General features: G+C 40.7%; 1 protein-coding gene across 1 annotated transcript; it reads right to left on the reverse strand.

Moving 5' to 3' along the window:
* Positions 1 to 1462: 1462 nt before the first annotated feature.
* Positions 1463 to 13439, reverse strand: LOC136664562 (neuronal pentraxin-2-like). Its single transcript, XM_066641812.1, has 5 exons — positions 11888 to 13439; positions 7855 to 8107; positions 6199 to 6440; positions 5308 to 5487; positions 1463 to 4158 (listed from the first exon to the last, which is right to left on the reverse strand). Exons 1-5 carry the CDS (start codon positions 12476 to 12478, stop codon positions 3925 to 3927), a joined length of 1500 nt encoding a protein of 499 aa, XP_066497909.1. The 5' UTR covers positions 12479 to 13439; the 3' UTR covers positions 1463 to 3924.
* Between the last annotated feature and the right edge of the window lie 3591 nt (positions 13440 to 17030).

Here is a 17030-nt window from a genome sequence, read left to right on the forward strand (position 1 = left end):
CAGATTTCGTAAGAGATAAACAATGTGACATAATGGCTGGACTGATAGAATGGATGGACAGAGAGTCAAAAACAGACAAAAAAATACACATCGAGATCAATCAGGCAAGCAGCTAAATTGAGTGCTTTTGTGTTCTTGTTTGTTTGGAGATAGAGTCATTATAATGATAGAATCTGCATTGTAATCCACACACACACACACACACACACTGCCAGCCTGACAGGATGCAGGTTATATATAGAGGCAGAACAGGCTGGAGAGAGAGCACATTAGAAAGGTTTAAGAAGCAAATCACAGATATATGGCAGGCGTCTGGGATTGGGGGGTGGCGCTCCATTCTGATTATTGGATTGTGTGTCCGACCCGAGTCCTAAACCTGTTCATCCCCTATGGCACGATAACTTTAATGTCTTAGTACAGCAGAGGAGGATTGCAGTGTGCTAAGTCTAATCCAACACAGTCATTTCAATCTGAGGCATGCAATGACTCCAAGGAAAGCCATCTGATCTACATTATTGATTGAGCTGTCAGTTTATAAGATGCAACACTGATTACAGGTGAGACGTCTAGGATCTAAGTAACATTCTTAAGATAATATAAACTTTATTGTCATTGCAGTTAAATATCAGGTGTTACTTTAATGTGCACTAATTGTGGGTTGGGCACCCAAAGCTTGTATAATTTCCACAGAAAAGCATAGTTATTTGGGAAGCTCTGAGCTTAACGTCTAGCCCAATGACAAGCATAAGCTAGAGGGTTATAAGGTACTGGGTTGTAGAGGATTGTACTGTACTCCCAGGAGTGCCATACAAAAATACTTAAGGTACTTTTGTTTGTGATCCAGAACTAGTCCTTGCTTTCTTGGCTTCGGAAACGTGTGGTTGAATGTTATCAATTTCTCAGTGAAATGTTCTAGTTTCTGCTGTAAAAGAAAAGCCTTTCCAGAAGATTCGAAACTAAGTTCCTTCATCAAAAGACTTTTAAACATCACAAATTTCAGAAAATATTTAATCACCATATTGTTGAATTTGTCACCTGTGTGGGTTCCTTATATAAATATAATACCATATTATCAGATCGCCCATCCATAAGGCTGGTGCATCGTCCTGTCCTGTGCTCCGGCTGCTTCCTGATTGACAGAGAGATGAGTAATGTGGGCGAGGGAGGTGAGAAATGCGTGACAGAGTTAAACAGTAGCCTGAGTGAGTCTGGATCATCCTAAGTAGCACAATTGTAACACATTAATGACGCAGTTGATAAAATGAACTGTATAAGACCCCAAATAAGCTACTTCCTTCTGACATAAACGCCTTTATTGCAGTGTGTCAGGATTGACGGGTGGTTGCTAGGAAACCCAGACAGCTCAAATGGGAAGTCATAAGAAACCCAGTGCTTATGTGTGTCCTTGCATTGTTGGATAGCCAAGGCCAAGGAAAGATAGAGAAAGACTTAGTAAGTGTGAAATCAGTTTTACTTTTTATAATAGCTTACAATATTCCACATCTGTTCATCCGATCAAGTGAACACAGCGACAGAATGCATGATCATTATATGTAGAGAAGGATTTATAAAAGTATACAATTTTGAAAACAGAGCATAGAAAAGAAATCAGGCAAGGGAAAGATTAATTTTATAGACATTCTTCTTGCTAATAAAGGTGTTGTAGCTTCCAAAGCAACCACCAAACTAACATTTCTTTAAACAAGAATCATTTCTTTTATGCACATACCAAGTAAATGACCAAGCACAGTGACCACAGAAGTGCAAACTGCACAAACAGCAGGCATCACATTAACAACAGTGAGTGTACCGGACATCTGTGACCTCCACAGAAGAGAATCAGTGAAGAAATGGGACAGAACAGAGGATTTATCAATCAATCATTTAATTAATCAAACTTTCAGTCTCAGGTTTCAGTGTAGAAGTCAATGTTTGCTTTTGTGTTGTACTATTAAATGCCATAGCTTTTATTATATCACTCTCAGAGTATGCAGAAACAGCATCCTCTGGGCATCATCTGCAATTGTCCCAAACACATCTAAACCAAAGATGCTTTTTTCCCCTTGCTTTTGTTCAGTTCTTAAAACTGTGCTTAAAAACTGTATCCTCCGTATAATGCTCTGATTAAGTACAGAACACATCATAATGTGTGAATCACTTCATATGCAATATACATTTGATTGTATGATACACTTTACATTGATTTCACAGTCTTGAAATGTAGTTATATGGAATGTATATTTAGTCATATTTATCCTGTTAAATATAAAATTACAGGTACATACTTGGTGTAATGAAACACACTGCATTATGGATATGGAATGTTTCAGAAGCTCATTTTATAATATCAGAGTCAGTCTCACTTTTAACACAGATTTTCTTAAAAAAAAAAAAAACAAATAAAAAATTCTGATTTTAAAAGGACGGTATTTTTTTAAAATGGTGAATAGATCCTAGGGTTCTGAAATTGCCACTAAATATATGCAGAAATTATGTGATGTTACCATATGCATGTTAACATTAATTAATTATTTATTCTTGTCAGAAAAGGGAGAATGCATAGTATTGCTGGTTAACAGTACTGCGCAAAAGTCAGAGACCAACTTTCCAGTCGCACTGGCCATTTAGTACAAGTTATTTTCAATCCGCAGAAATCTGTAAAACTCTTAATGAACAGAAAATTACAATGATGTCTTAACAAATACATTTATTCAAATATATATATTTTTGCCATTATTACAGCTTTCATGGTTACGTGATTGCTTCACACAATCTATGTCATCTCCAGCCCTTTCAGTAATGCTGTCTGACCTTCTCAATATCTACACAGTTGGCTGTAGAATTTTTCATGAGTGGAGCTTGATTTTCCATTTTTCGCCAAATGATTATCTCCTCCTTATCTTTTTATTTTGAATACTCCTGTTTTTTTTTTATTTTTTTACTTTGACTTTCTTTTTTTGTGAATTATTCATTCATTTATTTTCTGTAACTGCTTTAATCCTGTTCAGCGTTGTAATTGGTCCAGAGCCTACGTGGAGTATTTGGGCTTCCTTTAGAGCACCCAGTGGAAACCAACGCAGACACAGGGAGAACACACCAAACTCCTCACAGACCGTGACCCGAGGTGGGGGTTGAACACACAACCCCAGGAACCTGAATCTGTGTGACAGTGACACTAGCTGTTTTATCACCCTGCTGCCCACAAGTGGATTATCTTGCACTATTCTTGAGGGATATTTGCTGAATAATTATTCATCTGTCCTTAATGGCTTTGCTGATTGGAAATCAAATACAAGAAGGATAGACTTTGACTTTTGAACAGTATTTTATACTTCTACAAAAGGTTTTCATGTAAGATGAAATATGTTTCCTTTGTTTGCATGAAGTATTTATCTTTTTTCTTCACTTTTTCATCACCATAGAAACAGTGTGGCATAAACAATAATTACAAAAATAACTGAAACAAAACAAATTACAAAAAGATACAGTACAAAATAACAAACGAGGAATAAACAGTGTTACTGATGTAACAGTGCTGACCCTTACTGAATGTGATCAAAGTAAAAAGAGAAGACTGCAGTGTAGAGCACTGCCATGTAATATTTGCCTCCACTTTCTATTGGAAAAGTAAACTGCCTGGACACTGCATCAAAGCCAACATCAGGTTCAAAGCTTAAGCCATTTTCCTTTTTTCACCTGAATGGTAGAGTATGCCCTTCAAAATAAGGAAATGTTTCTGTCAATTAAATAAAAGCCTAAATAACCTTATATGTAGCTCCGGGCATTTGCTTTAAACAAGAATTCAACCCCTTGCTTTCCAAATTTCACTGAGTTACCTGTACAAAAGCCCCTGCTAAAAATGACAGCATCAAAGTTGAACATTCTTGTCTTAGCCTCAGACATATCACTCTCTTGTATGACCTCTTACTGCTGTACACTAGCACGGTGACTGCAGTGTTCGGCCGGCTGCTTGGTGACCCCTCCAAACACTTCAACCTCGCGGCTGTTCCATTGGACAATGTTACCCAGCATGCCTGTGCTGCAGTGGGCAAGGGCTTCGAGCTCTGCATGAGTAAGGACCCGGTCCCACAAGTTAAACTGCGAGAGGTCTCCTACCAGAGCACGAGAAGCCACGAAGCGAAGCCCACCCATAGAACTCTGCAAATAAAGAAAACCAAGAATTAGACTACATACACCCTCTAACAGTAGCAACACTGTTCACATCACTGCATAAAACCACTAATATGTAATTAGACTCAATGAACACAAAATGTCTGAATTTCAGACTTAAAAAACACATTGTGTTTAGCACTGTCCTAACAACAGTGGATTTTCAGATTCTGCTTATCATGACATGCCATACATTTTTATTAGGAGACCAGGCCCAGAATAATCTTTGGCATTTCTGCATTGAATTGATGTATGGCTTTCTCCTTGTGTAATATTGTTTCAGGTTACACTTATTGATGCAGCAGTGGAAGTGACAACATTTTCCTGTGGGGTCCCATGCCCATGTGGCTATATGTATCAAAGTTACTATGATTCAAAGTCGCAGCGCAGTGTTTGGGCTTGAAGGTCATATGCAGTTCAGTAGTTGTTTCTATCTATGCCCTACACAAAATGAGAATTACAAAATGAGATCTTTTTACATTATGATGTATAACCCCAATTCCAATGAAGTTGTGTAAAACATAAATAAAAACAGAATACGATGATTTTCAAAATCCTTTTCAACATATATTCAATTGTATACACTACAAAGACAAGATATTTACTGTTCAAATGGATAAACGTTATAGTTTTTTTTGCAAATATTCACTCATTTTGAATTTGAGGCCTGCAACAGGTTCCAACAAAGTTTGTTGCTTGCAAATACTGAGCCTTGGGTGATGTTTATTTATACTCAGTCATGTCACAATGTTCAAAATGATGTAATTTGAATAGTCAATACATTTTTCACTTTTATTTTTCCCCATCCCAAACACAAATAAGTCGGCCAGCCAATATATTAAAAGTAAGTTCCTTGTGCTTATGTTAGTTAAATAAATGTTAAAAAGAATTAACAAAGAGTATTGTTTCTATTGCTTTTAATTTTGGAATGAATGTAAATGTGAGCTGGTGTTTAGAAACTGCATCAGAAATGGAGATATACTATTTTTTTAGACAGTAACAATATATGTCATGTAGCTTGGCATTCTGTATTATATCTGCATGCAAAGCGGAAGTGCAGCCAATTGAGCAATCCTAGGCCCCATGAGTCCACGCTGAAAATCTGTTCTCCAGAGACCAAGCCAGGGAATGACTCACCTGTTCCTGGCCCAGGACGAGTGTTCCTCCCGGCCGGATGGAGTGGCGGGTTGCCAGGTCCTTTCCCTCACCTTTCATCTTCCCCCCTAGGTAGGCGTGCCACACCCCAGCTCTCCTGTTCCAACTGACACACACATGCTGCCACACTCCCACTGTCAGGTTAAGTGTGAACTGTGCCACCTACAGGATGGAGGAACAAAACAATTTTTAAATAGCTTTGCAGAAACACTTCAGTAACACCCCATTTTTCTGAAATCATGGGCTGTATCCCCAGGGCTGCAAAATACATGCATATTAAACCATAATAACCCCAGCCTATGGGGAAAGAGACTGAATCACATTAATATAAAATCTCATGAGTGCCCATTATGATGCTATATTTAGGAGACAGCCTCAGGGATGCTCTTATTATTGGAGTCCTCTCAACACCGTGCTGAAAAGCTACTACAAATTTAAAGAACATCAACAATAAATAGAACTGAAAGGGCCCAATTGTATGGAAATTGAATACTTCCTGTTTAATTGTCTTATTTAAACAGTGATTGGCCTATTATATAAACATTGTTCAAGTGTAAAAATGCATCTCCCACTGCACAGTCTGGTTTACATATGGACACAATGCTGTTTTGTACTAATATTTTATGTTATGTAACAAAATCCAATGCATTTAGATTTATCCACCCATTTAGCCTAAAGCAGCTTGGCTTCACCCACTGCTGCTTTTTGGGCTGCTTTTTAATCAAGTAATCCTTACAGCCCAGAAATGTATATAAATCCTTAACGTACCTGCCTTGCCCAATATATTCCAGAATTAACCTTTAAATGATCAATGATATCTTGAAAAAGACATTATTTCTCAGCAGGTTTCACAGCAGTGGCAACAGTGCGTACCTCATTATTGATGATGAACTCAATGGGGCCGTGCACAAGTTGCTGCAGTACCACCTCATGACTCTGCTCTGACACAGCGTATGAAAATCCAGTTCCCAGGATGCTCTGTGCAGGTTTGAGCCACATGCAGATGGTGAGGGTGTGGAGGGCAGGGATGGAGTGCTTCATAACGGCATACATAGAGCTGCTCTTCACAGGAAACGAGAGCTTGTAACCTTCTGGAAACCTGTTCTCAGACATACCTTTCACAGAGAGATACATGCATAATACACATATATGTTGAGACAATTCACAACGGTCATGTAAATTTTCCCTAGCATTGATTCCTTAGTTTGCATGCACTAGATGTCTAAGGGTACATATTTCATAATCAATTCAACACTAGAAAAGTGTGGAATTGCATGGCCATGACGTTTTGTTAATCTTACAACACTTTCTATGCCTTTATATCCAATATGATGAAATCTATGGTTTATTTCTGCAACAGCTCACCAAGTTATTACATAAATATACACATGAACCAGATCAATGCTGTAACTGATGAGCAGAAGACATGCAGAAGAAAGGCTGCATAATGGGGAAACAGAGATGTATTGGGTCGTCTATTTATAACCTCTCAGTGGGTGGCTAAATATTGATCAGGTTTGCCTCATTGATCCAATGTGTTAATGCAGTAATGAGTAAAAAACACCCTTCCACCAAACGGTACTCGCAGGAAATCTCTGTAGAAAATCCTCATTCTGTTTTTGGTTTAGGTTCTTTGCTGTTTTCTTTTGTTTATGATGTCACTGTGAATTTGTTTAACTTAATGCTGGACACAATTGTATTATTCAAATTATTCAATACTTTTCCAAAGAAAAACATGTATCTACAGAACAGTGACTTTACAGAAGGAGGAACAATTTCAATGGAAGTCAATGTAAAAAGATTTTATTCCAATTAATTTGGAGCATTTCTACTGGTCTGTTCTTCGTGACATTTTCACACAATGTGAAGAACAGCTTCTGTGTTTAAATGATGTAGTAAACGAAAAATTGACAAAACTGGAGATACTTGATGTCCTTGGTCAGTTATGATATATTACAGTATGACATTTTTGTCATGTATCGTTTATTGTTGAGCATTCACACATCTACAAATCCTAATTAATCACAAAGCATTTTACAAAGAATAAATGTGAGGAATCAACTTTACAATTTTTAACATTCTGTAACTGGGCACGGTGGTGCAGCAGGTTAGTGTCTCAGTCACACAGCCCCAGGGACCTGGAGGTTGTGGGTTTGATTCCCACTCCGGGTGACTGTCTGTGAGGAGTGTGGTGTGTTCTCCCTGTGTCTGTGAGGGTTTCCTCCGGGTGCTCCGGTTACCTCCCACCATCCAAAAAAGCATGTTGGAGGTAGATTTGCGACTCCGTAGGTGTGAGTGTGTGAGTGAATGTGTGAGTGTGTGTTGCCCTGTGAAGGACTGCCGCCCCCTTCAGGGTGTATCCCCGCCTTGCGCCCAATGATTCCAGGTAGGCTCTGGACCCACCCTGACCTGGATAAGGGTTACAGATAATGAATGAATGAACATTCTGTAATTCATTCATTTTCTCTAACCACCTTGTCCAGTTCAGGGTTGCAGTCTGAAGCCTACCCAGCATCCCCAGACACTCACCTTGCTCAAGACTGATGATTCGCTGGTGGACGGCATCCAGCCCTTGGTCAATGTGCTGTTGATGTTTCTGTGATTCTTTGCGAAGGACTTTCCTCTCCTCCTCCAGCATCTTCATCTTCCTCTTCAGCTCTCCCTCCAGATCCTCCATTTTCCTCTGCACCGATGTCCCCTGACCCTTGATGCTGCTCTGGACTCTGACTGGGCTTTTCTCTCCTGTCTCAGTGTGGTTGTAAACCAGTGGGGTCATCTCTGACTGTGCACAAAAGAACAGACTATTGTTACTGAAATGTCTGGTTTCTCACAGTATTGTGAGTTTCAGTAAGAGCTGATTAAAAATCAAGGCACGGTTTAGCAGAATATAAGTGAGAACATTAGTAGGACATCAGTGAACATTAGAATTCATTATGTGTTTTGAAAAACTACAGTGTAGAATTAGCTCTGTCTAAAAATGGACAAAACAGTGGACAATATCCAAGTTAAAGGTGTTGGATACTAAATGTGTATAGATATGACATGACATTATTCAGTGCTGTTTGTGCCTTTCCCTGTTATTTGTGATTGTGATTTCTTTTCATTGCCTCATTCTTCATTTAAACAACTTGTTAAGCTAAAGTCTCTTTATCTGTAAAACCTAAAAAAAAATAGTCACAGTGTGTTCATTTCACGTGTTGCCTTCACTGCTGTGTTAGAAAGGATTCTGCATATTCAGCTCCAACTGCGCTGCAGCGTCATTTTAGATTTATGATGGAGGAAAAAAACACCATTACCCCACACTGCAGCAGCTAAGCCAGAAAAATTACACTTCATCTCCTCAAAGCTCAGAATGGCAATGTGTTGTTTTCAGCTGCATCCCACCCGCTACCCCTCCCCCCACCCCCCATGTGATCACACATTCATGGATCATTGTGGTATAGGATGCTAACTGTTACAATATTGATATTGTTTCTCACTTCGCCTTCATGCATCTAAGAAACTCATGACATTTTATTGATGCTCCAGTGAGGGTTCTTCATTAATGTTGATGAAGCTCTACATTATTGATCTTCAGCAAGGCTTTAATCACACAGGCAGTGGCACAAGAGTCCAAGCACTGCAGTGTGGTGATAAAACACAGAAACGCCAATGATGTCTCCATCTGAAGCTGATGAAGGCTGCAGAAGTGTAAATCTCTCTCTGCTTGGTGCTCTATGCTCTGTGCTCCGTGAGCAGGGCAGCAATGAGCTGGAGTCAGCAGAGAGCTGAACTTTATAGCCCCTGCACAACCAGGCATGCTGCTAATCACACACAGGATCTATTAATGTAAACAGATTCTGGAGACCTACACTCTGAGACTTGCCTTTATTAACATTATATAAGTAATTGATGGAATTTAACTCAGGTTTTTCACAAGGTAATTCTTTTCTTCATAAGGCTACATGACACATACAATGACATAAAGGCTTATTCCAATAAGCATCAGTTCACACTGGAACTGCAGTCTTTATTTGCTGGAATAAGCCTCTGTAGAGATATAAAGGCTTACATCTGTGGTTATTTACATCATAAAAAGTTTACGTAGGTGTCATGCAGCTCTGAAACCATTCTATAGTACAGTATGACAAAGATGAATAGCCTCACTGCATACAGTTTAATATTGCACATCCCACATCGACAACAATGAACACACAAAGAACCACCGGAACAAACAGATGGTTCTTCACAAGCTTAAATGACCCTGTTCTGTGATGGGAAAGGGTCCTTAAGAGGGTCCTTTACAAGGTCCATTTGTTATGTGTCAAAGAACAAGCCCTATAATGAACACTTCTGTATTCTAATGTATTGTACTAATATCAATTTTTGCTAAAATGGTACAAATCCAGCCTTAAAATAATTCTTAATGCCAATTCCCCACTAACAATTCAACGTAGGTTTCTCCCACATTTGGGAAACGTTTCCATATTTTTCATTCTAAATATCTGCTTAATATCTGTAAAGAAATGTTTTGTAGTTTTTAATTTTCATTTTGTTGTCACTTGGACTCTTTTTGGCAGAGAGAAGTAATTAACTATGCAGCTGTCAAATCTGGGCGTTTAATAAAGACAGAGACTGGTTCCCCAGATGGATTAAGCCCATCTTGGACTAAATTGCTAATGAAGAATCAACATTGGTACTTCATTTTATTCCAAGTCTAGGCTTAGACATTTAACACTTTAAGTGCTGGAGTTCTATACTTAATACAGAACAGGGTTTCTCAACCAGTGGACGATAGCTAACTTGTGGGGCACATAGTACAATATGGTGGTCCTTAGGGTATTACTCGGGGAGAGACTGTGGTCCATACTGGGCCACTTTGTCAAAGGAAATCTGTGAAAAAAGTACTGACAATTTCTATGTATATTGATCGACTTTTGCCTTTTGTCTTTTAAAATAAAATACAAATAACCTCCCTCAGTTCTTAAAATTTCCACTGAACAACTAACCAGTGAACAACTGGTTTTAAAAACTTACCACCACCTTGACCACTTGTTTCTAGTAAACACAACCTTATGTTACACTGGTCTTATGAAGATTTCCTCTGTACACCGCCACCTCTTCATCCCACATCAACACCCTCTCTCTCCCCCTACCTTCTTCCTCCTACTTCTCGCCCTCATCCCACATCATCACCCCATCTGTTGTGCTGCACGCCTCCTCTACTTTTTTCTTCACTCCTCCTCCTCCATCATTTCCTTCCTCCTACTCTTTTTCTCCTTCACACCACATTCTCCATCATTCCTCTCTGGCCCTCCTTCTACACCCTCCCTCTTCCACCATTTCCAACTACAAATCCGTCTCACTCTTGCCCTGAACCCTTCCTCATTCTAACCTTCATCTCACATCATCTCCCTCGCTCTCTCTCACCTCCAAACACCTCTTTCTCCTCCTCCTCCTCCTCCTCCTCCTCCTCACCCATATGTTTGGTATCTAAATGTTAAGGCACTCCTGGTCAAATGCATGTTTTGTTGCTTTTCTGAGTGAAATAAGTTAACTGTCCCGTAAAAATTCTCAAAAAAAAAACTTTAAATATTTTTTCATTAACTCATTATTTGCGTAAAATGATAAACAACTTTGCAAGGGCCTCGTTGAACGTATATTTAACCCCACAATTTTATACTCAGACTATCTACTGTCTGTGTAAATCAGAATCTGCAGAAGTGTGTGCTCTCATTGCACTTGCTTGAAAAACCCTCCAAACATGTTATCTAACTGAGGCTGCCTACAGACTGTTGCAACTACACCCAGTAAACATTTAGCCATTGATTCAACGTTGAAATAACATAATGACTGCCGTCTAATCAACGTTCTCTTAAGGTTGAAAATGAAAGTTGAAAAGACGTCCAAACACAGACATTGAAAAGACGACTATTAGACGTATTTTGGACGTCCGTTGACGTTATTACTTGGTCCCGAAATAAATTACTTGTATAAAACGCATTTTGGACGTCCACTGACGTTATCGATTGGTCACCACTTAACTAACTTATTAAGATGGATTTTGGACGTCAGTTGACGTTTAAAATATGTCCGTGGCGGACAGACTACTTTTAGACCTATTTTGAACGTCCAGGGACGTTCCTTGTTTACTGGGCAGGTGTTCACTCAGAGCAGAATTTAATTATAGCCTTGAAGGAGAAATCCACCTCATAATTCAAATGCTGGGATATGATGGGTTTAATTCGGGATGGATTTTCTATACAGTAGTGGTGATGAAAAACAGATGTCACTATGTGTGCAATGTTTATAGTTAATAAATAGATGAAAATCTGAATATAATTTCCCCCCTGGGAGACTAATTATACACTTGCTGTGATGAGAATAATGCATCAAATGATCCCCAATAACATGAATATTTCTAAAGCCCCTTCAAGTTTGTGTAGATAATATATACATGAAATAAACATCAACAAATGATTGTCTTTCAGACAGTTTGGTGTAATATCCAATTCATTCATGGGATGCCCACATTAGAATAAAGTTAATCAATTCTGTGAAATCTGACAGCTTTGTTCCTCACCTCCAGCCTCTCTATCCTCTCCTTCATGTGGAGTATGGCTCTCTCCAGCTCCTCCACGGCTCCTCCTCTCCCCTCGTCCCCCATCATTTCTCTATCTTCGTCCTCCACTACTCCTCTCTCCCCTCTCCTCTCTCCTGGAGCTCCGGTTCCTTCGCACTCGGCCAGTTTCTGGGTGAGTTCCCGGATGGTCCTGCGGTCGGTTCGGATCTCATCCTGCTGTTTCTGTGCCGTGTGGCGGAGCTCGTCTGCAGCGGCGCGGAGAGAGCTCCACTCCGCGTCCTCGTCTCCGGGATGCTGTTCTGCCTGCACGGCACCGGGTTCGCACTCACCTCGTGGGACGGGCGTGCACAGCAGGCGGCTGTAAACCAGCCTCTCCCCGCCGCCTGCGACCCCGGGCCCGCTGCCGCTCAGTCCGTAAAATACGGGCGCCTCCGTGGCGTGGAGAGCGTCTACCGCCCCGGCCCGGGCCGCTGAGCCCGGAGAGAACGGAACCGGAGACCCGGAACGGTTGTGGATGAGCGGAGGAGCCGCCGGAGAACCGCTATGAACCGCGGCGATGATGCAGATCACAGCACCGATGAATGCCACCATCCCGGCGGCCAGGATCACAACAATGAACTTCAGGGTGGCGGTTGAGTGGAAAAAGATGAGAAATAAATTTTAAAAGAAAGTAAGGGGACACAAACGCGAAAAACGTGACGGGAATGTCTGAAATGTAAGCGTAAATAACGTGACAGCAAGAGCGCTCTAAAAACGAAAAAGAAAAACACTCCAAGAAAACGCAGCACTGATGAAAACGTGTCAAGAAAGAGTGTTCTACAAATATGTAAAAAAAACGTACTATAGCCCAATTATGGCAAAAACTACAAAAACGTGAATTTGAAAGCTGTTTAAAAAGGAAAAATGTGACAATGACAGCTCTTAGAAATTATAAATATGAAATAAACGAAATCTTTGTAAAAACGAAATAAACGGAGAAAAACACAACACAAGGCTGGCAAACGAACCTACAGTTATTGAAGCTGCAGGTGCTACATCTCTCTCGGTGTTAATAAGTGTTATAAACACCGCTTCTAAAGCTGCCGCTAAATGTTTTCCGCTACAGCACAATAGCGCCCCCTCTCTCCTGATTGTGAGAAAGAGGAGTGGGCGGGACAAAGAAGGAGGAGTGCAAACGGGCTGGCTCAAGGAAAGCCAATAGGAACTCGAGAACCGATTTTCTGAGAGAAAACCCCGCCCACTCTGGGTTCAGCCCGCGCGCATGTGCTCAGTCTGGAGCTCATGGAAAACAAACGACCTCCGCCGCTCCACTGGTTTCGGCAAAGACCTTGGAGGTGCGCTGAGGCCCTGGAACATTTGTTATGAGTGTCTATTCCAACGATATTACAGAAAACGTAGTGTCCGACAACCATTGTTTTAGCCAGTTTATATATTTGTGAATGTACCAACAATTTTAATGGTGGTTTGTAACGGTCAGAATTTTTGCAGTACATTATGTAAACTTGCTTTTTATGTTTGCTGAGTTTATGTGAACATTGTATTTATTTCTGAATGAAAATGAGCACTAATAATACAATAAACAAATATAATATTTCCAGTCTTGAACAGCTACAGCCTACATTATTGTAAAATGTATGTATCATATCCCACTAGCACAGAGTAATCAAAATACTATATAACACGGTACAAATAATATACAGTACCTTACAAAATACTATATAGTACAGTATATTTCTGAATTAACTCCAACATTCTTAAAGGAATCCCGGATATAATTTCTATAATTTTTTAAAGCTAATTTGTATTAGGGCAGCACAGTGGCGCAGCAGGTAGTGTCACAGTCACACAGCTCCAGGGACCTGGAGGTTGTGGGTTCGATTCCCGCTCTCGGTGACTGTCTGTGAGGAGTGTAGTGTGTTCTCCCTGTGTCCTCGCGGGTTTCCTCCCACAGTCCAAAACATACGTTGGTAGGTGGATTGGTGACTAATAGGCGACTAAACACTCAGTGGGTGAAGTGGCAACACTCACTGGCGCCCCCTCCAGGGTGAATTGCGACCAATGATTCCAGGTAGGCTCTAAACCCACCGTGACTCTGAACTGGATAAGCAGTTACAGATAATGAATGAATAATTTGTATTATAGGTGTTTTTTTCGTCTATGTACGTATAAAAGTTAATTGGTCATTTAGACTGATTATGTTCCAAGGGTGGTGCCTAGATGACAACTGTAGGCCTATATAATACTGAAAGATCTTAAGCCAAAGGTTTCTACAAAGCTGAAAAGTTTTTAAAAATGTTGCCTTCCCTTAATTTTAAGGTTTTATAACATTCCAGTCTCAAGGTCAACAGGAAAACTCTTCTTGCTGTTGGCTGGGCACAGTCGTCAAGGAGACAGAGTGGTCAGACACTGACCAGTGAGGACAGATTAATATAAATTCATGTAGCATCAGTTCCAGCAGCTTACTCTGCTAACAACTGACCCTCTACACAGCTTCAAACAACAAATATGCTTCTTAATACATATGATCGAATCACAGTACACACATCCTGTCATCTTCAATCTAATACGTTTTGTTTATTTCACATAATACTTGATCTCAAGCTACACCTGTGAACACAGCATCACCTCAAAATTCTATATTTTCATAAGAGACCACCGGCAAGAAACAGGGCAAGCTTCACGTAAACAATTAAACAATGAAACACATTGAAGCTAAAACTGTGCTCCAGTCTTCGCTAGTTTCCTCATTCTTAAATCAGACAGTCAGTAATGGTCGAATCTTTTTGGTGATGCTTGATACTTTGATGAATAAAGGCCAAATATATCATCTCCTATTCCTCGCAGAGCACAGAGAGTACTAAATCTCAGCAGAGCTGAAGTGAAGAGAGATTGTGTAACAGCTGTGACGAACTCAGGGAAATGGTGGCAATGGGACAGCTGTGTGTGTGTTTGTGCCTTCTTAACAAGCTGAAGTGGAACATTACATTCTGAGAGAGTGAAAGAGAGAGAGAGAGAGAGGCTTACCCAAGTTTTACTAGATAGACAGACAAAGACAGAGACGCTAGACCAATTATTATAGAGCGACAGACAGAGAGGGCTTTATATATTTATTTATTACTCACTCACTCACCAGAAGAAGCAATGTGCACAAGATTGAAACAGCAGAGAAAGTGAAACAATCTGAGTGAGAGACAAGATGGGAGATAGCAAGAGAGTAAAAGCATTATTACTAGAGACAAAGAGAGGTTGAGACACAATGTGTAACAGATTAACTATAGAGAGACACAGGATGCAGGAGGGAGAGAGCGTGAGAGAGAGAGGCCTGCTGAGACCTTTATTGTTAGACAGAGAAAGACAGCCACCCTCAAACCTGTTTAGATGAGGTGCTTATAAGTGATCAGCACTAAGGAAGAGTCATGCGGTGTGATGTATAGAGCAATGTGAAATATTGGAGAGTGGGTATTTATAGAGGGAGAGTGAGAAGTGGAGCACGCTGTGTGTTAATGAAATGGGTCAGCAGATCTGTGGGTCTGCTCAGTTATTGAAACACACATCACACACTTCTCCAATCTCTGCAGAGAGACACACATTCATCACCACATCACACACACAACCCAGTTAGAGGGAAACTGGAGGTTCACAGAGCTGAGTCTATTTTGAGCCCTGCTGTTCTATCCAGCGCTACAAAGCCTAGATTTTATCAGTCACAAATACACTGAACACTACCCTGAAGACAAATGTAACAAGTTGGGTTCCAGCAGAAAAGGCCCAAACATGAACATTTACAACCTGCTGTGGAGCTCCTCTCAGCTTTCACATCTTTATGAAGACTAAAGAAAAACCATTTGTTCTGGCCTGGATTTCCTTCTGATCTGAACGGATGAGGAAGACCGAAGCAGGATTCCTAGTTTCCACACAAGCATCTGCATGATATTAACATTCAACTGGCAGGAAGAAGCCCTGCTCAGCCTGAGGCCTGTTTATTATTATGTTTATAGTCACTCCAGTGTGTCAGTACTGCCCTCTAGTGCCTAGCTGCGAGAAGAACTATGTTTGGTGCTATATAGGACACATTTCTAAAAGGTTATATATAAAACCACACATTTTTCGCCAGCCTCCAGAGCAATTTTAACTTTCAGTAAACTATTTAAACTAATGGTTGATGAAATGGCCCCCTGAGTGTTCATGGTTCTATATAGAACCACTGACTTTAGTAAAGAACATTTTAAAGGAACACTAGCTAGTATTTTTTTTTTTACCTTAAACAGCTTCAAAATCATGATGATGCTTCACTGACCTGTAACAGGGAAACAGAGCCTTGGTCATTGCTCCTCCTGGCTCAGCAATGCAGAAACTGTACTATGAAACTTTTGGAGGAGGGCAGGAGATCAACTGGGAGAGAAGGGTGGCACGGTGGCGCAGTCACACAGCTCCAGGGGCCTGGAGGTTGTGGGTTCGATTCACGCTCCGGGTGTCTGTCTGTGAGGAGTTTGGTGTGTTCTCTGTGTCTGTGTGGGTTTCCTCCGGGTGACTGTCTGTGAGGAGTTTGGTGTGTTCTCCCTGTGTCTGTGTGGGTTTCCTCCGGGTGACTGTGAGCAGTGTGGTGTGTTCTCTCTGTGTCTGTGTGGGTTTCCTCCGGGTGACTGTCTGTGAGGAGTTTGGTGTGTTCTCTCTGTGTCTGTGTGGGTTTCCTCCGGGTGACTGTCTGTGAGGAGTTTGGTGTGTTCTCTGTGTCTGTGTGGGTTTCCTCCCACAGTCCAAAAAACACACGTTGGTAGGTGGATTGAAGACTCAAAACTGTCCGTAGGTGTGAGTGAATGTGTGTGTGTGTCGCCCTGTGAAGGACTGGCGCCCCCTACAGGGTGTATTCTTGCCTTGTGCCCAATGATTCCTGGTAGGCTCATGACCCACCGCGACCCTGAACTGAATAAGCGCTTACAGATAATGAATGAATTAATAGTCTTAAGACAGGGGTCGGCAACCTTTACCACTCAAAGAGCCATTTGGACCCATTTCACACAGTAAAGAAAACACTGGGAGCCACAAAACCCTTTTGAAATTTTAAATGAAATAATAATAACAGGGTTTTTTGCCTTTGTGCTATGTATAAACAAACTACACTGTGTTACATTTATGAAATCAA

This window comes from Hoplias malabaricus, chromosome 13, assembly GCF_029633855.1.
Source record: "Hoplias malabaricus isolate fHopMal1 chromosome 13, fHopMal1.hap1, whole genome shotgun sequence".
Taxonomy (NCBI): domain Eukaryota; kingdom Metazoa; phylum Chordata; class Actinopteri; order Characiformes; family Erythrinidae; genus Hoplias; species Hoplias malabaricus.

What these genes read in the sequence shown, in the direction of transcription:
- LOC136664562 (XM_066641812.1), bottom strand. Translation starts at nt 12,478, where the DNA reads ATGGTGGCATTCATCGGTGCTGTGATCTGCATCATCGCCGCGGTTCAT. An exon ending in AGAGGATAGAGAGGCTGGAG is followed by an intron (nt 8,108 to 11,887) that starts GTGAGGAACAAA and finishes TTTTGTGCACAG; the next exon opens with TCAGAGATGACCCCACTGGT. An exon ending in AATCATCAGTCTTGAGCAAG is followed by an intron (nt 6,441 to 7,854) that starts GTGAGTGTCTGG and finishes TCTCTGTGAAAG; the next exon opens with GTATGTCTGAGAACAGGTTT.